The sequence below is a fragment of the Haemorhous mexicanus genome, chromosome 3, assembly GCF_027477595.1.
Source record: "Haemorhous mexicanus isolate bHaeMex1 chromosome 3, bHaeMex1.pri, whole genome shotgun sequence".
Classification (NCBI taxonomy): Eukaryota; Metazoa; Chordata; class Aves; order Passeriformes; family Fringillidae; genus Haemorhous; species Haemorhous mexicanus.
Window position 1 is genome coordinate 103,114,733 of NC_082343.1, and position 24,453 is coordinate 103,139,185.

Here is a 24,453-nt window from a genome sequence, read left to right on the forward strand (position 1 = left end):
CCTTGCCTTCATGCTGAAGTGGTTTCCCACTCTGGACCCAGGCTGGCAAATGGAGGCAGCATCTGAACAGGCTTTAGTGAAGGAGAGTGGTGGGAGTTCACTCCTCTGTACATACACCAGAAGATGTTTGCTTTGCTCGTTCAGGAGGCGTGATGAGGGTGACAAAAGTCCTAGGCCTTACGTGTGGGTTGGCAGGAGAGCTTGTGTGGACTTGCAGTGTGGCTGAAGAGACCTGAGCACCACAGGCTTGTGCCAGCAGCTGCAAGAGCTGTTTGGGTTGCTGGAGTGCTGGTTATGTGCTCCATGCAAGGAACTGAGCCATCACAGCTCCAAGAGGTCACCTTCTCCTGTGTGCCTTGGCCTTGCAATGCAGCCAGGAAAATGGCACATGTGTGAGCAAGGTGACTTGTTTGATTCATATCGTGTTTTCAGGGCACATACTGTCCGTGGCATAAAATACAAGAAGCAATATTGAGCTGTCTTAAATCCAGAATGCTGGTTACATTTTGTTTATAAAAGGTTTAATATAGTTTTGGCCAGTGTGTTTTGTGTGGCCATACACAAATATGAGCTGTAGTGTCTCAATATGTTTATTGGACATGGTGCTCCCCAAATTCCCTGATCACAGAGGAGAAAGGAGAGGCTCAACTGGTCTTAGAGGGAATGGCCTAGAGAGCATGCATGTGTCCTTGGGGCAGTGGCTGTGGAACAGTATTCTTTCACAAGCTTTGAGCTCATCCAGCAAACTGAGTTCCTCTCTGCAGAGGAGAGAACCTGCACTGCCAGCAAGTCTTGGGAAATCTCCTCTTGGTCCTGCTCACCCCAGGACTGGTGCTTCAGCCGTGGATGGATCATTTTATGCACTGGTGTTCTCACCACCTGGTGCTGGCAAGAGCTCAGGGCTGACACAGGTGACTGAGTTGGCTACAAAGGGATCCGTGGGGCATCTCCTGGGGCTGGCCTGGCATCCAAAGCAAGGCTTCATTAATTTGACCAAATTTTAAGGAGCTAATTTTTTTGTATGGGAGGAAGAATTGAATTATGTCTTATATTTCTCAGGTTCCAAGGGAGAGGAGATCTTCAACAGCCAAGCCTGAGGTAGAACATCCTGAACAAGACCATAGCAAAAGGTATTCTTTTTTATTATTGCTTCTCTATTTCCTCTCTTCCCTCCTTGGCCATCAAAGCTGCTGAAGGAAAGTAACTTGCTGCACTGTGGTGATGTGCTGGAAGAGAGAAATTGTTAGCTTTTACTCTGTGCCTCTGTGTTGCCCCAGGAACAGGATGGGGATTGAACCATGGTGGTGAGAGCTGAGGCTCAAACTGCTGCTCAATGCCATCTATCTGCTTTTGGTGTGCTGATGTCATACAGTCAGTCTAGCAAAAGCTGCTCTCTAATATTAGGTGCAGGCATCCCTCCAGGCTGCAGTCACTGGTGACACTTTCCATTTTTCATGCAGTTACTTCAGTTGCTCTCTGCTGATTTTTGTTCTCAGGAGCATTTCTGTGTCATGCACGGGCCAGTTGGGAAGCTCTTCAAAGTGCTTGTGGTTTGGTTTTCTATTGTCTGGGGACTTCCTTTGTATCCTCTGGAACTTCTATCTCACTTCCCCTACCTGCCCTCCCTCTCTTGTGCCTCCCAAGCAGATTCTACTGATTAGGTGAATATAACAAATGGGAGGTTCACTCAAGCCAGTTTCCACTCCTACCATCTTCTTCCTTTGGACAGACTAGAATGCTTTAAGGACCTGAGGTGAGGTTTTGTGATCTGGCTGAGCTGATTGAGTAACTTGTTGTCAAGAAGAGCAGGCTGGTTCCCAGCCATGTGTTCCCACTGCTCCTCTTGAACCAGATTGGGTCTCCCACTGATCCATCACCAAACAGGGAAAGAAAATGTGGCTAGTTTTCTGCCAGCCAGGCAAGCTGAACTGGCTCACCAAGGAGGTAGGGGAATGTCTGAATTGGTGTAAAGGAGGGGGCAGGACCAATTGGTGGGGAAGGAGAAAGAGAGGGCAGGCTGACTTAGTGGTTACTAGCCATGAGGTCAGCTCAGCCACAGATCTCAGTGTTGTCCTGACAGAAATAAGTGTGGTGGGGTGGAGAGTGGCAAGTTATGCAGACCACTCCCAGGAGTCTTGGTGCAAACCACTCCCAGGAGTCTTGGTGCAAACCACTCCCAGGAGTCTTGGTGCGGATTTTCTTGGGGAGCTGTGCATGAAACAAGAGGTGTAATTTCCCTGTTAGTGCTTCCTGGGTGGTGCACAGTCCTGGGGCAGAGGAGCAGCAACCTTGCTGTCAGTCCTTCTCCCTCTGCCAAAGAGCAGCTTCGTGGAGCCTGTGTGTGCCAGTGTGTGGTGGGAAGTGCTTAGTTTTGGTCTGCTGTTTTCCAGGCAGTGAGGATCTGGGCTGTGAACCCTCACCCTTTGCTTCAGGGTAATTACTCTCCAAGGTGGGATGATTAACAGCGGGAGAGGAGTTATGGGTTTTTTTAATGAGTTTCTCAGCTTTTCAGGTTAGGATTGAGCTGTTCTGCACAAGCAGGAGAGTTTGTGTCAGCTGTCCTTGTCCAAAAGGTTGAAAAGTTTTTCTAGCTCTTGTTTAATGAGAAAATAAGCTGTATAATTTATGCCTGATTTCTTTTTGCCCTTTTAAGGAACAGCATCCCAAACGTGACAGAACAGTCGCTCATTTCTGCTGGAGAAAACAGGGTCCAGGTTCTGAAAAATGTGCCTTTCAATATTGTACTTCCACATACCCCCCAGATGGGCATGGACAAGCGAGGCCACCTCACTACCCCTGACACGACGGTGACCGTTTCCATTGCCACGATGCCCACGCATTCCATCAAAACGGAGACGCAGCCGCACGGCTTTGCCGTGGGCATCCCGCCGAGCGTGTACCACCCCGAGCCGCCCGAGCGCGTGGTGGTCTTCGACAGGAACCTCAATCCCGACCAGTTCAGTTCCAACACCCAGCCTCAGAACTCCCAGAGGCGAACGCCAGACTCCACCTTCTCGGAGACTTTCAAGGAGGGTGTGCAAGAGGTACCAGGAGAGGCAGCTGCTCTGTGTGTGTGTGTCTCTTGATCTGGATGGAGAGATCCACTTCTGTCTTTAATTGTTCATGTTGCATGAGCCAGAAATCTGTCCAGTGGCTTAGAAATAGAAGGCTTTCCCAGAAAAGTGCATAATTAAAACTTAGTAAATAAAACCTTCACAACATGCAGTCATTATCAAAACTGAATGACTAATCTGACTAGTGACAGAGGCTTTGGCTTGCAGAGTGTGGAAATAGTTATCTCGATCCATAGAGCCAGGTTTTGCAAGAGTTCAGCACTCTGTGATGTCTTTGCAGGTACCAAACTGCAGTGACTGTATGTAAGCTTCCTTACTGCCAGTTTCTAGGTGTGGTGTGTGTCCATAGAAAACAGTTGGATCATGTAGAGCCCTTGAGTGAGAAAATCTGTGGGTTTTGTTTTATGATACCAACTGAAAACAGCAGCGTAACCATGTTTTGATTTTTAAGCCAAACCTCAAGGAGCTGTGTAGCTATGCCCTTTGAGATTTGGGAAAGCATTAAAATTTTGCCTTAAGCTGACTTGGAAGGCTTATGAGATGTTGTGCTTAGTTGACACCCAAAAGTTTTGGATTAAAACACTATTCAAGTGTCCTGTGTGTTGAAACCAAAAATCAGTTGTTATCTGGTGAACAATTTGCCTGACAGAAGTTCTGTGGTAAGGAGTATCTATTTAATATTGACTTTTTTTTTTGCTGCAATGTTAATTGTTGTTTTGTCTACTCCAGGTTTTCTTTCCTACTGAACTGAATCTCCGAATGGCCAACATGAATTCAGAAGATTATGTTTTTGACAGCATCTCTGGGTAATGATTTAAAGCTCCTATTTGCCCATATCCTCCTATTCTCTTAGTTGTCCATGAGCAAGCAGTACAACTTATGCCAATTTGCACCGAGTCACAGTTGGATTTTGGGGAGGCCTGTGGATCTCAAACCCACAATTATGTCTGCTTCTTTGAATTTCACAGTTAAAAATTGTAGCTGTAAAGATACAATTGTGTCTTTAAAGAAAACAAATACTTTACGGAAAACTACCTGGAGGACCACCCATCTTCAGTTATGGTCCTTGCACTAAAACTGTGTCCCATGGGAAGGGGCAGTACTGTCTGGGAGTGGTCTGGGAGTTTTCTTCCAGCTGTGCCCCCCTCCCTGGTGTGCTTGTCTTGCTCTCAGTCTGCTGAAACTCTACACCAAAACAAGAGAAATAAAACTCACCTGAACTCTGGAGGAGGGGAGCAGCTTGTTTAATAGTTGCAGTTGACCAAGAGGGTGATGGCCACTGAGTGGCTTATTAGCTGGTGAATTTAATTAAATTGGTAATAGATACTTTTCTGTTGGTTGACGGCAATAGGGACCTTCTTGTCTTGCCTGCTGATGTGTCTTAGGTTTTAGCTTGCCAAGATCTTCTCTTAAATGTTCATTCATGAAGGAAATGGCTGAAAAAGGGGCTCATCCTGTTTTCCAACTTCTTTGCCTGTTGATGGCTTAATGAGTCAGCTAGCAACTTTGGAATTTCTCCAAATTAAATGTGGAACGTTTAATCAGCTTTCCAGGAAAATGCCTTAGCAATCACTACTCTCTTCACTCTATAGGAATAACTTTGAATACACTCTGGAAGCCTCCAAGTCCCTCCGACAGAAGCCTGGGGACAGCACAATGACTTACCTGAATAAAGGTCAATTTTACCCAATCACACTGAAAGAAGTCAGCAGCACTGAAGGAATCCATCACCCCATCAGTAAAGTCCGAGTGAGTTGCAGCACTTGTGGTTTCTTGGGAAGGAGGGTGTGCACCATGGTAACCTTAAAGTGCAGCAATCTAGACCAGAGCATCAGCACAAAGGCCAGCTTAGCTGTGCTCTTACGTCAGTGTTCGTTCCTTTGCTGTCCACCTACTGCCAGGCCAGCCCATCCTGGCTCAGACTGTTAAGAAGTGGTGTCAGCACTTGTGTAAAGGTGATGCAACACCTGGAATGAGATCCTTGAATTCTGGTTAGGAGAGCAGTTCTGCTCATCTCTGTTTATGACCCAGAAAGTGCTGTTGTCTGCCTTCCTGTTTGGCAGCGGTGTTCCAGGTATACTGTCGTGCCTCAAGTGGAAAAGCCTAAAGCTCCAAACCAAATGTACTCTCTGGCCTTTTCTCTATTTCTCTTTCATGTTTTTGTTTGGTTTTTTTAAACCTTTCCCTCTCTCCTTTCAGAGTGTCATTATGGTTGTGTTTGCTGAAGACAAAACAAGGGAAGATCAGCTCAGGCACTGGAAATACTGGCACTCAAGACAGCACACAGCCAAACAAAGATGCATTGACATAGGTAAGGAACACTCTCGTTGCTGATGTCAAACTTAAGACTTAATTCCTTGGCAAGGTTTCGTTTTCTGCCAAAGCTTTGTTATTTTAAGGAACTTCTGGATCCCTCTCTCTGCCCTCCATAGCTTTGCTGAAAGCCCAGAAATTGTTTGTGATTGGAGCTAATGCTGTAGTTTTTAGAACTCATTAGAGGCTGAATTTTTGGAGGATTTTGATTGGTGAGATTTAGGGTTTTGTATTGGGAAATCCAACAGTCCCCTCCAGACAACAGGTTTTCTTAGAGTATCCTGACGCTTGTACCTAAGTCACAGCTTTTAGTCCCAGTGGCTGTCCTAAATACTGTGTTTCTTGAAAGGACAAGATCCTTGTAGGAATACCTCAAGACCAATGATCCTCCTTCCCACAGCTTTGCTCACAACTCGTCTTTGGTACATGTAAAAAAAGAAAACACTGCAAATTTCCACTTGCCTCCAGACAAGGCTGGGGCTGGCTGGGTTCCAGCCTTCTCTGGCTGAAGGCTGGGCTGTACTCCTCGTCCCTTCCTTCTGTGAATCAAAGCAGGGATTAATCACTTGGCACTTAAAGCAGACGCTCATGCAAATCTTTGTTTGTTATTGAAGGAGTTTTATTGAGAGCTTATGTCCTTGCCATACAGGGTAGAGTTTCCCGCACATAGCACAGAACACCTCATATTTGGGATCTGCCTTTGTCACTGCAGTTCTAGTTGAGAATTTTTGTAAGTTCCATTTTGCTCCTTCCTTCTGTTTGTTGAGGGTTTTTTTGTGTGTGAGAACCATTTCCAGCCTCTTTAAAGATCCATTCCTAAGGTACAGTTCAGCTTTTTTTTGCTCCCCAAGGGGCTGCTGAAGAGTTACAGTTTCTGGCTGCTTTTTGTGATTAAGGACTCAGGTAACATCTCTTCCTCTCCCTCATGAACCCTTCTGTCTAACAGCTGACTACAAGGAGAGCTTCAACACCATCAGCAACATTGAGGAGATCGCATACAATGCCATATCCTTCACCTGGGACATCAACGAGGAAGCAAAGGTATGTGACCACGATTGTATTTCCTGTCCTTTGAGCAGATTCAGGGGCTGGGGGAAGGGAAGGGTGTGTGGCCTACCTGGTGATTAGCGTGTAACAAGTTTGTTTACGCTCCTACATTAGGCAAAACCTTCTGGCTATTTCTTAAGAGGGTTTGCATGTGCAACTGGGAGAGCTTTGCAACTGCTTTAGGGTTCTTGGCAGAAGTGCCTGCCTGAGAGACAAGTACTGACAGAAGGAAGCACCGAGCGTTTCCCGAGCAGATGCGGTGTGAGGGAGCATAGCCGGGCCTGGCACCGAGCGGGGCCTCCCGGGGAGGCGGGGGGCAGGCAGAGGGGAGCTGGGGCTCCAGCCATGGCCTTGCCTTCCACCAGAGAGGGAGCAGCTGCGCCTCTGAGCTGTGGCCTCCCGGGGAGGTGGGGGCCAGGCAGAGGGGAGCTGGGGCTCCAGCCATGGCCTTGCCTTCCACCAGAGAGGGAGCAGCTGCGCCTCTGAGCTGTGGCCTCCCGGGGAGGTGGGGGGCAGGCAGAGGAGAGCTGGGGCTCCAGCCGTGGCCTTGCCTTCCACCAGAGAGGGAGCAGCTGCGCCTCTGAGCTGTGGCCTCCCGGGGAGGTGGGGGGCAGTCAGAGGAGAGCTGGGGCTCCAGCCATGGCCTTGCCTTCCACCAGAGAGGGAGCAGCTGCGCCTCTGAGCTGTGGCCTCCCGGGGAGGTGGGGGGCAGGCACAGGGGAGCTGGGGCTCCAGCCATGGCCTTGCCTTTCACCAGAGAGGGAGCAGCTGCGCCTCTGAGCTCCCAAAGCACGCGTTGCCTGAACCGCAGATCCCAACACCCAGTGACCTATTTCAAACTAGAACAGCCTCCTGGTGAACTCTGGTTTGATCTTTCCTCAGAACTGTGGGTGCTTTTGTCGGTGTGTAGGTACAGGGAGCTTCCCTAGCTAGTAGCTAACTGCAGCTGTTTGAGCCACTCTGGCTGCTGGAAAAGGCTTGTGTATCTTCTAGGTTCAAGGAAGCAGGTCAAAGTGTGGAGCCAACTCAGTTCTAAAGGCATTTCTCACTGGTTAGTTGCTGGAGTCAAAGTGAAGGAATTTTCGTTTGAGAGTTTCTGTACTGCCTGGGTTTTCTTTAAAATTTGGAAGTGGTTTATGTTCATTTTTGGAGACTGGCTGTTTCCTTGGCAGTACTAGTAACTGGTACCAGCAGGCAATATCAGTAGTCACCAGCATGGTGGGGAAAAAAAATGATGGCTGCAGCGTGCTGTGTCTAGGGAGAGCCTGGCTTGGAGGGACGTGTGAACTCTCAGCAAAGAACACAGCTCCTCCTCTGGAGCTGTGTGTGCTCCTGCTCTGCAGGAGGAGCAAGGGCTGCTGTCACAGCACAGAACTTGCTGTCATCACAAGCTGTGCTCTGTCCTGCACGAGGGCTGTGGAGAAAATGTTGCATGGGCACTGCTGTTAGGTTTCAGCTCTGTGAGAGAAGTTTGGGATGCTTAGCAGACAGCAGTGAGGAGCTGTGTGTGTGCTGCTGCTGAAAGTGCTGCTTTGCAATGTGTGGGACATTACTTTTGAGGCTGGTGTTGGGTGCCAGGATTCCCTTTTCACCAGATTTGGCTTCAGTTGGGTTGAGAGGGCTGGCAGGGAGGGCCTTATCTGCTGGAGGATGCTAAAAGGCTGACATGATTTCTAAAATATGAAGTACCTCACTTTGTGAACAAACAGAAGAGCTGTCAAAAGGAGTCAGTAAGTATTATCCTGCTGCCATAGCCAGTCAAACATTTAAAAAACATAGGGAGTCGGTGTCTACAAGGTATGCAAAGGCTTAGGATTTGCACACAGGGGTGGATCATGCAGACAGAACAATGCAAGTCCTCAAGGAGCTGGAAGCACTTTCTGCAGCTGCCTCTCTGCTGGCTGAGCCACTCTGCAGCAGCAGGGATGGGCCATTAACTCAGGAGCAGGGCTCAGCTGGTGCTGAGAACTTTGTGGCTGCCTCAAGGAAAGCCATCCCTTCCTACCAGGGGGCTATTGCTGAGTGACTGTACAGACCCCTGAATGAATAGTTTCACTCTATAATGAAATTGCCAATAGCATCTTGAAAAGATCTGAGGACCCTCATGGTGATATTTCACCTCTGAACTTCATGGGAGCTGTGAGACAGACTAGTTTTTTAGCTAGAGGCAAATTTGCCTCAAGATTTGTAGTGTATGAGATCCATATACTGAGAGTCCTGGTTTATATGAACATTCAGAGGGGACTGTTGATAGCAAATGTGCAAGCCTTGACTCTTGGGATCAGAATCATATTAAGACAAAAACACCCTTGACTTCAGTATTTAAAGAATTGGCATTTTTAGCAAGGGCTCCATGTGCATAAGTGTCTGTTTAACTTCATTTTTTTCCCTGAGTGGATGTGTTTTCTCAGTGACTGACTTTATCACCAGAAGAGCCGCAGTTCTTTCTCTACTTCTGTGATCTTATCAGGAGATGTCTGAGCCAATTTCAACAATTTTTATGGCATGGTTCATTTACCTTGTATGCTCTTGCTCTCTCTTTTCCTTTCCCTCCCTTCCCCCCAACCCCTGACAGCAGTCTTAAGTATATGAAGAAAGCAAGGAATAGATAGAGCTGAGTTTCTGATGTTACAGAAATTCCTTCACAGTAATAAATACAGTGTTTATATTTAATAACAGCAGAAGTGCTGCATAGACAGTATGTTTAACCAGCCAGCAAGCCTTGATCATTAGAAATTTGCTTCCTGAGCCCTGGAGTTACCTGGACTTGAGCCAGGTGATTCTTCTGGGCTTGCTGCTCCTCCTGTTTCCCTCATGCTTTTGCTTCCAGTTTGCTGTGGAAATGATTTGATCCTGTGCAGCCATGTCAAATGGGAGGTGATGAGGCTCTGTGTCTGGGCTTTCTGATCTAGTTGCTCATTTGGACACGCAGGGTGTGTGTCAGATTTCAGGCAGAAATAGCATATTATCACAAGGAGCTGCAGCTCTGGGACCATGTACTTACCTTCTTGTGGGGATGTTCAGGAATATTGCACCTCTGCCACCATGTCTGTTCAGGAGGGTGTCACCTGCCTGAGAGTGCTTTGCCAGTGCCCTTGGGGCACTAAGGGGGTTTAGAAAACTGCACCTTTCTGTTGAAGAAACGCTCTTTTCATACAATACAAGTCATGTGCTCCTTCTGTAGAAAGGAATTTCCCATTTCCCAGTTGCATTGTGCTGGGAGAGTGGAGAGCAAGGCCAGGGCTCTGGTTGCTGGACACGTTGGACAGGCCTGGCTCTGCACAGCTGGAATTGTCCCACAGCTGCCTGCCTTGCTGTGCTGTTAGTGAGCCCTTGGGTGTAGAAACCAGGGGTATTTCATGCATGACAGACACTGCCCACTCTGGGACCAGACCATGTCCACAGATTTCAGAGCAAATGTGCTTCTCTCTGGCAGCTCCTCTCTGCCCTCTTCTGTTGTTTTGGGACATCACAGGAGCTGCTGGAAGCAGCCACTTCACAGCAGAGGCTGGTTTAAGTATTCTCTGACCTTTGCAAGAGTGTGTTCAAGCGGGAAAAGGGCCCAGCAAACAAAGCCTCCTTGCTCTGAGGCAGTGAAGGGAACAAGGGGTGGGGAGGAAGGCCAGAGTTTGAAAGAGGCAACTTGCCCTGAAGTGGTGCCATTGAGATTTGAAGGAGAGTGAGATCAGGATTAGAAAGATTGTCAGGAGACACGGCAGAGTGGGGAAGCAGTGATTCAGGTGGGCTTTCAGATGTCCGTATTGAAGATGAGGTCTGATCCCATCAACTGACAGAGCAGGGCAAGGGAATGGTTGAATGGGGAGACAGTCATGCTTTGTGAGCAGAAAAGGGAAGAGGGTGGACTAGAAAATTAGTTGATGAACTGGTGGGTTGTTGAATGGGGTATTTAAGAAAGCCAGTGTAGCTCCTCAATCAGGAGCCTTCCTGCTTGAGTGGAAGCATGATCTGATGAGTCTGATGAGATGTGTAGCTGAGTTACCCTGAGGCTTGTGGAGACTTCAAACAGTTTCCCACCCCGTGATGGATGTCTGCCGTGGGCAGACAGTCAAGGTGGGGTTCTTCTCCTGCAAAGAAGCTTTTAGATGTCTGAACACAAGCTCGTCATCTTTTGCGTCTATGACTTCATTAGGGATGGGGTGTCTAGAGCTGGGATGCAGCTTTCTCTAGAGATATCTTCCCCTTCTTGTTGACTGAGCAGGCTTGGCTGTCTTTGAAATGTGGGGATGTTAGAAGTAGGGAATAGGAATCCTTGCAGCTTTTTTTGTGTCTTTGTCCCCCATGTCAGTCAGAATAAATGGCTGTAGTTTCAGGTCATGGGTTTTTGAGGCTGGGATCCATCTCTTCCCACTGTACAACATGCCAGGCTCTTCTTTTCTTGGCTGGAACCCAATAAAGGTCTTGTAGTGAAGATTGCCACTATGTGTGCAGTTAAATGCACATTTCATACTGCTCTTCCTGATGTTGGCTGTTGTCCTGTTATCTCTGCTATGTTACCCGTTAGGCTGTGGAGCAAATTCTGTCCCTTAACTCTGGCCTGGGGACATGGCCTGCTCTCAGGTCAGTGGCAGTTGAACAATCTGGACGGATTGGTTTCCCCAGGGTTAACTGGCTTTGTGGATCCTGCTTTGCTCAAATCCTGTCTGAGCTCTTGCCTTGTGGAGCAGGAGGGTTGGGGCCTCTTGTCTGAACAGGGTGAACTGTTGTCTGCACAGTGACTGCAAGAGCCTCCCTGCCTGTTTCTGGAGCTCTGACAGGGCAGGGATCCTGCCCTTGTGCTGGGGCACCCCTTCTGTGCTTCCCAAGGGGCTCCTTCTGAAAAGCAGCATTGCTTCCAGCAGCTCCCAGAGAAGGGCCCCCGTGGAGGTCTTTGGTCTGGCTTGCTATAGGCTGGATAATGGGACTGTAGCCAAAAATGATGTCACTGCACATTAAGGGTTCTATTGTCCTCCTACTCCTTCCCTCCCCCACCCCACCCCCAAAAAAAAAAAAAAGTCATTGTAAGCCAGATACTACAGAAAAGACTCATTCTACTTAAAGGGAATACATGGAGAGTGTGTAAAAAGCATTTTGAGCTCAAGAATATCATGACAGAGCTTTTTCACCAAAGAGAAGATGGTGTAGTGTCTCTTAATTGATGCCCTGAATGACAGAGCAATTAAACAGTATTTTTTATTACTTTTTTTTCTTTTTGTCCAAGAAGAATGGAATGGTCCTAATATTATGGTAATTTGCATCTATTTTGGGATAGCCTTTTGAAATAGAAAATTAGGCAATAAGGGTGGTCTTCTTGGCAAATCCTCCCATGTGTTGGCAAGATTATTTTGTTTAGAGGAGTTCAGTTTTTGGAGAGGGTGGATCTCTTGCTACAACTTGAAGTGAGACTGGGTGGTACACTGCTGATTTATTTTAGAGCTTAATCCTCCCTTGGTGTTCACTATAGGAAGAATTTAAACTTTTTTGATTGATGAATATTGCATCCATTTATATGGATGCCATTGTAATGAAGCAGCAGTCATATGCCTCATTAAAGAAGGTGTTGCCACCTTCAGCACCATTGAGGAGGTACAGGTTTGACTAGTTGGAAATGAAACTATGAAATGTGATGAGTCAAACATACTTAAAGGAAAGAGATTGGTGTGAAGCCAAGGCTGCAGACCACAAATACTTTGAGGCAGGTACACGCAGCCTTTGGAGCAGTGACATAGGAAAGTCATAGCAAGTATTGCTTACTTGCCTCTTAACACTCACCTCTCCCTACCCTGTCCTGGGTTTTCTGGAAAACAAGCATATGCTGCCCTTGACTTTAAACATTGCCAACTAAAAGCAAGTTTTCAACCCAGTATTTCATCTGAACTTCGTGTCCCAAGCCTCTGCCATTGTCTGGTCTTCTAAGTAGGAGCTCACAGGGTGTTTCCCAAGGCTGAAAGGAAAATCTCTTGACATTAGTTTTTCTATACAGGAAACCAGGAGGTGATTTTTTTGGTTTTCTTTTCCCTTTTCTCTATTACTTTTTTGTCTGATGGCAACTCTTTCTTTTAATTTTTGTGCCTTTATAGATTTAATTCTCTGTTTTGTGTTTTGTTGTTGTGTTTCAGCTTTTGTCATTGTTTTTGGAGATTTCTGGTGTTGTTGTTGATGTGGGGGGTTTTTGGTGGGGTTTTTTTGTTGTTTATTTGTTGTTTGGGTTTTTTTCAACATGTTGTCACTGTTTTTGCCAAACTGCTTTTTTACTTTCTTTCCAACCAACTGAACAAAACCTGGCCCAGAGCTTTATCTTATCAAAGCGTGGGGTGGGAGGAAGCATCAGTTGGACTGGGAACCATTATCCCCACGTTTCCCAGGTGTTGTGAGCAGAGACATTCCTATATTTCCTTGCCTCAGAACAAGTTGGAATAACAATCAGCATTGCTCTTTATGAGCAGGAATATGTATTTTCCTTTCATTACCATTCCTTTTTGTTTTGTTGGTGGAGTAAACTTGCTAGGAGGATGTTCTTTATCTGGAGGTGGATCGTATTTCCCACTTGTCATTCCTTGACATGGTGTGGGACCCATGATGGCCTCTGTGTAAATCACCCAGATTGGGATTGGTAGGTTTGAATGCAAACTCATTCTCCTGGGCTGCAAGCAGGATGGTGCTGGCTCTGCCTGAGTGGAGCTGGAGCGGATGCAGCCCTATCACCCGTCTGCCAGACAAGCCTTTTTTGGAGCATCCGATCCCAAAGGCAGGAGGTGGCTCAGGAGCCCACAGGTGCATGAATTGCCCAATTTTTTTATCTCTTTCCTGGCTCACCTCCTGCTGATGCAAAACCTGTGGTGTGTGTGGGAGGTGAAGAAACGAATGTGAGAGCAGCAAGATTAGCCACCTCTCAGGTGATCTTACCAAAGTGTGGGTTTGGGGTTTTTTTCTTTTAAATACAGAAGAGTCTTCCCAGCGCTGCTTTCTTAGGACATGCCTTCGTGGATGTGTGCAGGCAGACCTGTGCTTGCCCTGCCTGCACTCAAGCTGCTTGGCTCTCACCCAAAGCCAATCTTGGAAGCCACGTAGCTACACTGGCACAAGGTAGTATCCAGGTTGACAGCTCTGCCTCTCAGAAGGGCTTGGAACTCTGCTGGTGTACTTCATAAGGCTTTTGGACAGGAGATGTTTTCCATCCAACCAGCTTGCAGCATAGAGGAAACATATGGGGACAAATCTTTTGAAAATACTCCGGGTTTTTTTTCTCTTTGCCATTTATATTTGTCCAAGCCTTTAGAGAAACCGTATGATGTCAGCTATCAGCATTGAAATTACGAACTTTGAGCTTCTGTTCTTTATGGGAGGGGGATATGCTGCCTTTGTGTCAGGAAAATGGTCTCTAGATCCACTGGAATCCCTTTGCCTACTGTATTTTGGGCATAAAATTGAAACTATTTAGCCAAGGCCAAGAAAAGCAGCTGCATTCCCTGGAAAGAAGCTCATTGCAGTTTAACCTGTCTCTGGTTGTTGTGTTGTAGGCTCCAAACTCTGTGTTCTGTACAAACACAGTCATCCAAGATCAAAAACATCCTGACAGTTTTAAGTTGAATATAACATAGACTGAATATAACATAGCCTGGAATGTTTCCTGTGAAGACAGGCTGAAGAGTTGGGGTTGTGCAGCCTGAAGAAGAGATGGCTCTGGAGAGACTTTAGAACACCTTCCAGTACCAAAAGGTGGCCTAAAAGAATGCTGGAAGGGGACTTTTTACAGGGGCTTACAGTGGTACAGAGCAAGGGTGAATGGCTTCAAACTGACAGATTCAGATTAGGTATTAGGAGGAAATTCTTCACTGTGAGGGGTGCTAAGGGTGCACAGTAACAGGCTGCCCAGAGAAGCTGTGGATGCCTCGTTCCTGGAAGTGTTTAAGACTAGGTTGGATGGGATTTTGAGCCTTCTGGTCTGGTGAAATGTGTCCCTGCCCATATCATGAGGGGCTGGACTTGATGATCTTTAAGGTCCCTTCCGACCCAAACTGTTCTGTGGTCAAAATGAGAGGCTTTTGTGTACTAGTGTGAGATAAGAGCTAAGGTTTTTATCTGAATTCTCAATAGAGAAAGAAATATCCAATGGACTTGGATTGTTGAGTAATGTCTTAATCCTTTGGACACAGAAATATAAAGGATCATAAATAGGAGGAGATAATACCATTTACCTGCCTTCTCTTGAAACAAAATAAATGTGGAGCAAGGTGATCAGCCTGGAGAAGTCCCAAGTCTGCCTGTGTAGGTCCTTATCCAGAAGGATGTACAGGCCTTTGCAGGATAGTGTGACCCATGCCTGTGTTTGCTCTGACTGGTCGGAGTTCATGGTGTGCTAGCCCAAGTTGGTCCCCATTACCTGTGGCAGCCCCGGCTGCCATGGGTGAGAGCCTACACTGCTGCTTTCCGGCTGGGCAGATGAGCCTGCGCAAGGTGACATTTCATCTAAAGCTGCTACATATGTAGCCTTTGGACTCATCAGAATTGCTAGTGTTTTTTGTGTGACAGAAGAGTACTGCGTCCAAGATAAACTGAGGAGAAGAGATCTGGGTATGCAAGCCTTCATTTAAAAGAGGCATCTTTCATCTCGCTGACAGAGAGGTTCCTGCAGCACTTTGATTGCCCTTTAATTATGTCTGTTTTTCCTGGTTTGTTTGAAAGGCAGATCTTGTTAAAAAAAGGTGCTGTGTGGAAAGAACTTGGCTGTCTCTGCTGCCCTTCCTTGAGGGCACACAGCAGAGCTGTCGGATTAATTTTTTTGTCTGCATTATTAAAATGGAAGATTGTTTCTTGTGGATTTGAATGTAGGCACGGTGTGTTCCTCCCACCTTAGGTGAGGAGGGGCACGAGGGGTCGGATGGTTAAAGCAGACAGAAGTCATGAGGTCTGACTTCTTCCCACGCTAACTTCCAGCATGATCCCAGAGGAGGTGCTTTAATCCTTCTGCCTTCAGTCTTTTGTTGTGTGCAGCTGGGCTGCCCCAAAGGCTGCAGGAAACCCAGCATAGTGTTGGGGATAGGAGGCTCTAGAGTGTTGGGGTGGGTGGTTAGCAGCTTGTAGCAGCTCACAGTTTTCATGCTGTTTGATTTTATCTGATATACCACCATTGTGAAGCCATTTGCCTCAATAAGTGTCTCAGCTTTTTTTAAAAGGAATTAGAAAAAACATGGAAAAAATCAACAGGGAAAAAAGGGAATAAAGCCTGCCTTGGGATAGAGAGAAAAGCCTGGCTATGTGATAGCCTAGATATATGTAGTCAAATATAGACTAGAGGCTCAACTGCCAAGCAAGCAAAATAACTCGAGAACAGGTTTCTAATCCCTTTACAAATCTCAGTTTTAAAGAAAATCTGCGTAACTTTTGAGGGCTTGACTCATGTGTAAGTGCCCAGGCTTGACAGTGCTCTATTTTTAAGTGCTGTCTTTATGTTGAATCTTGGGAGGTGAGATGAAAATTGGTTTGTTTTTTTTTTTTAAGTAACAACAAATCTTAATATAGCTGAGAATGCGGAACTGCCCTTAGAAAAATAGGTTGGACATGAAAAGGAATCTTGCTCAGCAGGCTGAAGACGCAGAGCAACTTCTGCGGTTACGTTTTTCTTTCTTCTGGCAATTTTGGGGTGGGGATATAGCTGATGCAGTCACTTGGCCTTACATTTCATTTCTAATGTAAGTCAAATATTCCTGTACATTAAGAACCTGGCTGAAACTCTCTTAGCCCAAACTGTAAAAGCTGTTTGCTAAAATTCTGTTTTGTGAAGCTTGAGGCAACCTGAAGTTGCTCAAAAATAGGAGTTACAGGGTGGGCAGGTAGAAGTAGATGCTCCTTTTGAGCTGAAATGGTTCAATACAAACAGGAGAAGACAGGCTGGCTCTCTGTTGCTCTCTGTTGCTTCAGAGATGTGATTAGGTTTTAGTTCTCATCTCCTGCCTAGAGTCCTGAAGATTTAAATGGCATGAAAATGAAGTCAGCTGCTTAAAGCCAAAGCTAATCAAATGAGGAGACTCTAAAGTAGGAGGATAATCTTTGACATCTGACAGGTAGTCCTAAATTCCCATGGGATACCTCTGTAGCTCTGCTGTAATAACATGTGTCTGTTGTGCTGAGATCAACTCTTCTACCTTCAGCCCAGTGGGCTCTGTGTGGCTGGTAAGCCATAAAAACTCAAAACGTGAACTTGAAGTCTCAGAAGAGAAATGACACCATGTGCCAGAGAACTGCTGACTGATGCTGCACACTGAAGCTTCTGGTGTCCAGTGCTGTGAAACTCATTTGAGGGATTTCACAGAAATTTCAAAACAGTGGTGGACTTGTTGATGTGGCTGCTTGGGCAAGTTTTTCTTAAAGATTGTAGTCATTTTTTCATACAGAAATGAGTTGAGTGAATATTCACTATAGGTAAATTTAAATTAAAATTTAAAATGTAAATATATGCAAACACCAGAGTTGAGGGTCTTTTAAAAAACAAAACCCCTGCTCAGGGAGTGTAATTATTCAGGGTGTGCATACATCTGATTACCAAACTCCCAAGCTGGTGAGAGCAGCTCTTTAAACTCCCTGAAGCTTTCCCCCAGGCTGTACCAGCACTGCAGGCAAAATGTCCTTGTAAAGGCAAAGGTAGCAAGAAGGGAAATGGAGTGGATAAAAGTGGGCAAAGCCATCCTTTGGGTTAGTCTGGGGAAGACTGCAAACAGCTTATTTTAAAATAATTCTCCTGACTGCGATTTGTGATGTATTTAATGCTTTCACAAAAAGTTGTCTTGTAACAACGTGGGTTTGGGATGCAGGAGCACAGGCTGGAGGGTGAACAGGCATTGAGCACCAACTCCCCTGGAATCCTGCACACGTTCCTGGCTTCAGTCCCCACAGAGGCAGCAGTGTGGGTCAGGGACTGGGGCTCTACTGATGTGCTGTGCTGGCCTGGGTTGGGTGGTGTTTCACTCATTCCATATCCCTTAGCACAGCAGGCCTTGGTAGGGACGTGGGAATTGGGATCTCTGGGATAGTGTGTGCACAGGAGGGAGTAGGGGGGCTGCTTGCTGAGCAACTGTGCTGCCCTCTCAGGGCACAGGGGCTGCAGGAAGCAGCATGTGAATCCCCAATATTCAGACAGGTTATTGCAAGAGAAGTCCCTCACCTGCACTATTTTTCCTCCCTGCCCCAGCTTTTTATACAGCTGTATTGTACATGGTGGGGAAAAATCAGTGGTTATAAACTATCACCAGGTCAGGGTTTTACATTTCCATCTCCCATCATCGTTAAAACTGGTAAAGGATGTTGCAGAGCCTGTGCAAAGGGGACGTTGAGAAGCAGCTCTCAGCAAAGCCAAGGCCTGTAGCTTTCCCAAGCCTTTGTGAGCCTCTGCAGCTCCAGGAGGTGGCACCAGCTCGCTGCTCCAGTGGCGCTGGTGGAAGCACCACCTAAGTGAACCATTGGGGGCTGGCATGGTGCTCCTGCAAAATCTCTGGGACGGTGCTTCTGGCTCCCAAGGCTTTGATTATTTTTTAAAGCAGTGAGTTCCCAGCCTTTATTCTTCAGGCAGAGAGGAGAAAAGCTGTTGCAGGTCTTGGTGGCTTGTAAATTCCTGGTAATTAATCCTTACAGCTTCTGAGATGGGCAGTAATAGGCATTGTGTCTGCAGAAAAGCCTGGCACACTGCAAGCCCATTATCTAGATACAAAGTACTCTGGTCTATCTGCTCATATCCACTTAAGGATATTTCTTTATTCTGTTAAGCAGCATTGGACTTGCTCTCTGGTTGTGTGTGATTTGTGTTTTTGAGAGGTTTTTTTTTGTTGTTTTTTCAAGCAGTTATGAAAATGAAATTAGATATGTTCCAACATGCAATTAATTTTCCCTGTAATTAATTTTTTGTAAGAATAATGGAAATGTTTCTATTACCCTTTCCAGCTGAATGTTAACAAGGTATTGAAGGTCTTACTAAGGAATATTCTAAGTAGTGTTCAGCTTAGTGTAAAGCCCAGAAATCTTAATTGGAATAATGGTGTTATTTCTGTGTTTAAAGATTACATATTGCCTAATATTTTTTAAAAAGTTTTTAATAGCCTTTAGAAAAAAACCTCAACGAAGTACTTTCAAGCATAAGCTATACTCATGTCAAACTCATGGAAAGATTTAACTTAAACAGAGTAACATGAATTTTTTGGAACATGATTGTGTTCTTACCAAGATGCTAATAAACGCTGAGCAGTGAGGATTGATTGTAGGAACATCCCTTTTGCTAAGAGTTTGATGGTGACATTTGAGAGTTCTTGGGTGGAAAGATGGGTGGAGTCTTCCTAAAGTTTGGAGGGTCTGTTGAAATCTGTTTTGGACAAAGTGGCTTTGTCCCTTCCAGTGGCTTATGTAAAGACTTAAGAATGTTCTATTGCTTCTTGGGGATTTTACCTGGTGTCTCAGAAGAAAGAAGGTGCTGCCTGTAGTGGCAAGAACCAGCATTTGGGCCTCAGCACCCCCCAAGTATCCCTTGCTCAGTGGTCAGCCAGGAGTCCGTGTGTCACTACTGACAGCTGCTGCTTTCCTCTTCTGCAGGTTTTCATTTCTGTCAACTGCCTCAGCACAGATTTTTCCTCTCAGAAGGGAGTTAAAGGCCTGCCCCTGAATCTTCAGATTGACACTTACAGCTACAATAACAGGAGTAACAAACCTGTCCACAGAGCCTACTGCCAAATTAAAGTCTTCTGCGACAAGGTAAGGTTGAATCAATGTGCCAGTGACTGTTTTGGAAAGGCTGCTCCACAGCTTAGCAGCTTTTTTTTTTTTTTTTTTTCCATAATTGTGTCACTTGCTATTTTGACTCACTGAAAAGTCCTGTCTGTGTTTAAAACATTTCAACCCCCTTCTACTTGGCTCATACATGTTATGATGATCTCAATTAAATTTGCTGCTCTCAAAATGCTGGAGTGCTAGGTGTTGCTGAGCATTGACTTTAGAGAAAGGTCAGTCAGTGGCATACTGACATTTGGAAGAGCCTTCAGCAGGAGAAATCATTGCCATTGACTGGAGCAAGTGCAGGCTTGTCTTTTTGCCCAAGTTCTGTTGTGTTGGTCCTTTTAAATTTTTTCACGTTTTCAATACTGCATTTGTTACAAAAACCCCCAAACCAATAACTTGCAGAGCTTGTGAACAAAAGATGTACCACTGTGAGATACAGCAGCATAAAAGAGCCCATTTACAAGCTGGATGGGTGCTGTAATTTGACTGCTCTGCCTAACTAATTTAGCACACAGAATTAATGCCTATCCCAAAGCCAGTATTCAACAGAAGCTGTGAAAGAAACAGCAGAAGCTGAGCTGAAAGTAGCTGTAAAAGCTTAACTGAGTTTGCAAAGAAAGGCAATTTCCCAATTTTCATAACCTGTTCCTGCCTGAGCAGTCCTTTGAAGGTCCAGGGCAATTAATGTGTAATGTTACTATTTCCAGAGTGACCAAGATTGTTCTAGGTCACGATAAATGCTTCCTGGATCTCCCCAGTCCTTTTGATTGCTGTGAGCCATGTTGACTTCCTATTTTGCTGATATCCTGCTTGATTTGGGCCTCTTATTCTTTGCATCCGGACTCCATCTTCATAGGGCAGACTCTTTCAGGTGACAGCTCAAATGCCTCTCGGTGCAGCTGCAGGGCTGAGGCAGGTCTGTAACACCCCTCTCTGGTCCTGTGCTGGCTTTGCCAGACCACTGTGTGGTCTTGCCTGGTGTTCCCTAGGACAGTGACACAAAGATTCATTTCGTGCACCATTGTTTTGTCTCCACTTACCTCCCAAAATATACAGTGCCTCTGCACTGTGCCCCTGCTGTAGCATCCCATTAACTCACCCTGCCACATTCTGTTGTCCATCTGTAGGCTTTTAAATGGGTCCCTCTGCATTCCTCACAGCTGGGAGAGCTGCCTGTAGCTGCTCCTGTTGTGATACTTTCTGCAGAGAATTTACAGGGACTTAGCAAAGGCTCTCCAGAGCCATCTTAAAGGCTTGCCAGTAAGCCTGAGAGGCTTGGGTCTCATGAGATTTCTTCAGGCCTTTATTTTTCCTTCTTTTTCTGTTTTCTTTTTCCTCTTTCAAGATGAGACTGAAGCAACTGTGTCGTCTAATGCTTTTTCACCAGAGTAATCTGGGAGTCCTGAGGGCTGTCAACCTTTTTTCTCTACAATACAGAGAGAACAGGCTTGATACAGGGTAGGGGGGATCTTTTACTCCTGAATTGTCCAATCAGTTACTGACACAATGCTAAAATGACTGACAGGCTTGTGCCACTGCTAATAAGACAAATAGGTTAATAAAAAGGCAGGTGTGTAGCCAGCATATAGACTCCAATGGCTTCCTTCAAGCTATGGCAGAAATTTCAGAAAATCTAGTAATATAGTAATGCCAGTGCATTACTATTTTGCATTTTTTATTTCCCTTTGGGACTTTGACTTACTCTCCTGGTTTATTCCTCCAGATACTTTGCAAATTGCACCTGAATTAAAAGAGGAGAGGGGAAAAAAGGAAGGAGAAATGTAAATCAAAATCAGAACAGGATAATAAAATACAAAACTGAATCTTAAAGTACCTTCCTTTCACCCTTCCCTTCTTTTCAGGCTCAACTTCACTCTCTAATTCTCTCCCTTGTCCCCTGCAGCAGTGCAGGGGAATGGGGGCTGTGGTCAGTTCTTCACACATCTCTGATGCTCCTTCCTCCTCAGGGGGAGGACTCATCACTCTTCCCTGGCTTCAGTGTGGGGTGCCTACCATGGGAGACAGTTTTTGCAAACTTCTCCAACATGAGCTCTTCGTACAGATTACAGTTCTTCACAAACACCTTCAGCATGGGTCCCTTCCATGGGGTGCAGTTCTTCAGGAACAGGCTGCTCCTGTGTTGGTGCCCCACAGGGCCACAAGTTCTGCCTGCAAACCTGCTCGAGGATGGGGCCACAGGTCCTGCCAGAACCCTGCTCCAGCACAGACTTCCCAGGGAATCGCAGCCTCCTTTGGGTATCTCCCTGCTCTGGTGTGGGATCCTGCACAGGCTGTTGGTGGATCTCTGCTCCCCCATGGACTTCCATGGGCTGCAGGGGCACAGCTAGCTCCCTCACCATGAACTGCAGGGGAATCTCTGCTCCAGTGCCTGGCTTCTGCCTTCTGCACTGACCTTGGCATCTGCACAGCTGTTTCTTTCATATATTCTCACTTCACTCCTGACTGTTGCTGCAGAACATTTTCTCTTTATTAAATACATAAGCCCAGAGGCACTGCCACCATTTTCTGATGGGCCTTGGCCATCTTAAGCTGACTGGCATTGGCTCTGTTGGGCATGGGGAAGCTGCTTTTTGGAATAAACATCCCCGCAGAGAATCCATGCCTGTAGCCCCTGCATGCTATCATACCATACACAAACCCCTAATGCTGGCTGCTTGCTTAAGGCTCCTGAAAGAGCATTGGCATTTGAGAAGGAGCACCTGTTTTCTGCCCTGTATTGAGCTGTATGTAATCAACCAGCTGCTTTTGAATGTTTATAGGACAATTGTTACTATAATGTCCACAGCTCTTACATCCCTGAATGTGTTTGTCCTCATGTGACCACTCTTGCAGGTAGAAATTTTGTTATCCATGTTTTCTTCATGGAGGGCCGAGTCTGTAGTGTGAAGGTCTGTTGGAAAAAATGCAAACCAGCAGAAAATTATGAAGTTGTGGCCACCAACACAGATGTCTCCTCTATTCCTTTGTCAAGGCTGTGCTTGCAATGCCTGGGATGTTTGGTTTTCATCTACTCCTGTGTGGTTCCAGGACAGTATGGGTATAATGGTATCATCCTGTAGAATGTTATGGCACAAGCTTCCTTCAGGCTTGGCCCAGCAATATTTGGGCTGAGCAGGGATGAGGCTGACCTGTCCCAGAGGAAGAAAACCTCCTCTATTCTGAATGGTACCTCAGCTATGCATCCACATGAGGAGAATTAAATACAGGGTTTCATTGCTTCACTGACTAGAGCTTGTGTTGCCCTCTGGGATCTGCTGTTACTCTCTGGTAGCGATGGGCAGTGCTGTGGGATGGCTTTCATGGGATGGTAGGAACAAATGAGTGAGATGCTGTGGAAGGAAAGAGTGGGTGCAAGGCTGCTGGAGCATTGATGTGAATGGGCAGCATCCTGGAGCTGTTCTTTCAGTTGTGTGATCACAGAATGGTTTGGGTTGCAAAGCACCTTTAAAGGTCATCTAATCTAGATCTCTGCCATGGTCATGGATACATTCCATTAGGCCAGCTTACTCAAAGCCCCATCCAACCTGGCCTTGAACACTTCCAGGGATGGGGCATCCACAGCTTCTCTGGCCAACCTGTTCCAGTGCCTCACCACCCTCATCAGAAAAAAACCTTCTCCTTATATCCAGTATAAAACTGTCCCCTTTCAGATTGAAAGCACTGCTCCCTGAGCTCTGCTGGCAGGGCAGAAAAGCCTGTTATCAAGACATAACTCTTTTTTTGTAATGTGGGTTTTGAGACGTATTTACCTGGGCGTCAGTAGCCTGCATCAAGTTGATTTTCAACTGGGGAATGGGAGGGCAGAGGTTTTCTCAAAATGTGTGCTCTTAATGAATCAGCACGTTGTCCATAAGGAAGCAGATGCTGTTCTGTAGCAGAGTGTTTGAGTAGCACAACTTCATTGTTTCCACATGAAAGGTAAAAAATCAGATGTGGAATCTAATCTAGTCTTCCTGCTGTCAGGATGAGATGTGACTGCACTGGACACAGAGGGGATCAGGTCCAGCTGTGCTGAGGTTTAGGTGGGATGTCTTCACTGTAGTGGGCTGTATCAGCTTTATTGGGTCAAGCAAAGCTGGCAATGCCTGTGTCTTCATGTGTATTTTCTTTCTCTTTTTCACTGCAGCTGCCTGAAGCTGCTTTTTTTCCCATTCATTGGATGGAAGAAAAGATGATATGTGTTAATGTGTATCAAATATCTTGGCTAATTTTCCTTTTTATTGCTGGTGCAGATAAGCCCAGTGCTACTAGCAGGCATAGGCAGCCTGGCATCTATAGAGCATTGATTTACTGGAAAATAAGGAGGGCTGTTCCCCTTCTCCCATGCACCATTAGGCACAGATTCCCACCCCATGGCCACAGGAGTTTTGACACCTCATTTGCTGTAGCTAATCCAGTCTTCCTCCAGTACCATGCAAGGATGTGGGTGTGTTTTGGCAGCTTTGAAGGAGGGGGAATGAGAAATCATGGCTTGGTGTGGCCAGGTAACTGTTACCTTTTACCCTGCTTTGCAGGAGGGCGTTGAGGGGCAGGAAGAACTTGTGTATACCAGTTCTGGTGACCTGGTGGTAGCACAAGGACTGAGTGTTGGGGATCTCCTGTAGGCTTATCACTTGATGCAGCTGGCAATGTGACATCCCTGACTTAACCCACAGTCGCATGTGAGGTCGGGACAGAGCTGGAGGAATGAACACTATTCCAATGTTTCTTTCTTCCTTTTCTTTCTCCATCCTATCTGTCTGCACCTTGCAGAAAAGATGGCAATATGGCACTGTCCCCTCTGCTGCTTGGTTTGGAAGGCCAGGAGCAGTGCAGGCATGAACCCAGTTAGGGAATCTGTGGATTCCACCATGGCCTGGCCCTGATAAAAAGAAGAAATAATCCCTGCTTTAAAGCTGCATGTCTGCAGCTTGAGCTCAGTGGAGGCTGGTGCAACTGCTGCAGGCTCTGTGTGAAATGTGCATGAGGTATCTTGCACTTGGTGATCCAGATGTGGTGTGACTTTAATGACAATCAAGGGATCTCCTAAATTGGGGGAACCTGCAATTCTTTATTGTTTTAAACCCTTCAACTATACTTGTATCTAATGCTTTATACAATCCCTGACGTGGGTATCTTTTGTCGCTGTATCTCAATCTGACTTGAAAGAAAAGCAAGTGTTTGCATCTTGGATACAGTTGTTGGATTTCATTAGAGGATAGGACTTAAAAGTAAGCAGATATCCAAGTTGACACACTCTGGC

The 24,453-nt window shown here is 46.1% G+C and overlaps 1 protein-coding gene across 2 annotated transcripts in view; it reads left to right on the forward strand.

Moving 5' to 3' along the window:
- The window catches only part of GRHL1 (grainyhead like transcription factor 1), a 41,563-nt gene that overhangs the window by 5,692 nt on the left and 11,418 nt on the right, over window positions 1-24,453 (forward strand). For both annotated transcript variants that reach the window (XM_059842865.1, XM_059842864.1), the window contains exons 3-9: window positions 1,060-1,130; window positions 2,654-3,044; window positions 3,804-3,880; window positions 4,667-4,823; window positions 5,274-5,385; window positions 6,334-6,428; window positions 19,008-19,166. In XM_059842865.1, coding sequence (XP_059698848.1) covers window positions 1,060-1,130; window positions 2,654-3,044; window positions 3,804-3,880; window positions 4,667-4,823; window positions 5,274-5,385; window positions 6,334-6,428; window positions 19,008-19,166 — 1,062 coding nt within the window. The remainder of the gene's footprint in view (window positions 1-1,059; window positions 1,131-2,653; window positions 3,045-3,803; window positions 3,881-4,666; window positions 4,824-5,273; window positions 5,386-6,333; window positions 6,429-19,007; window positions 19,167-24,453) is intronic.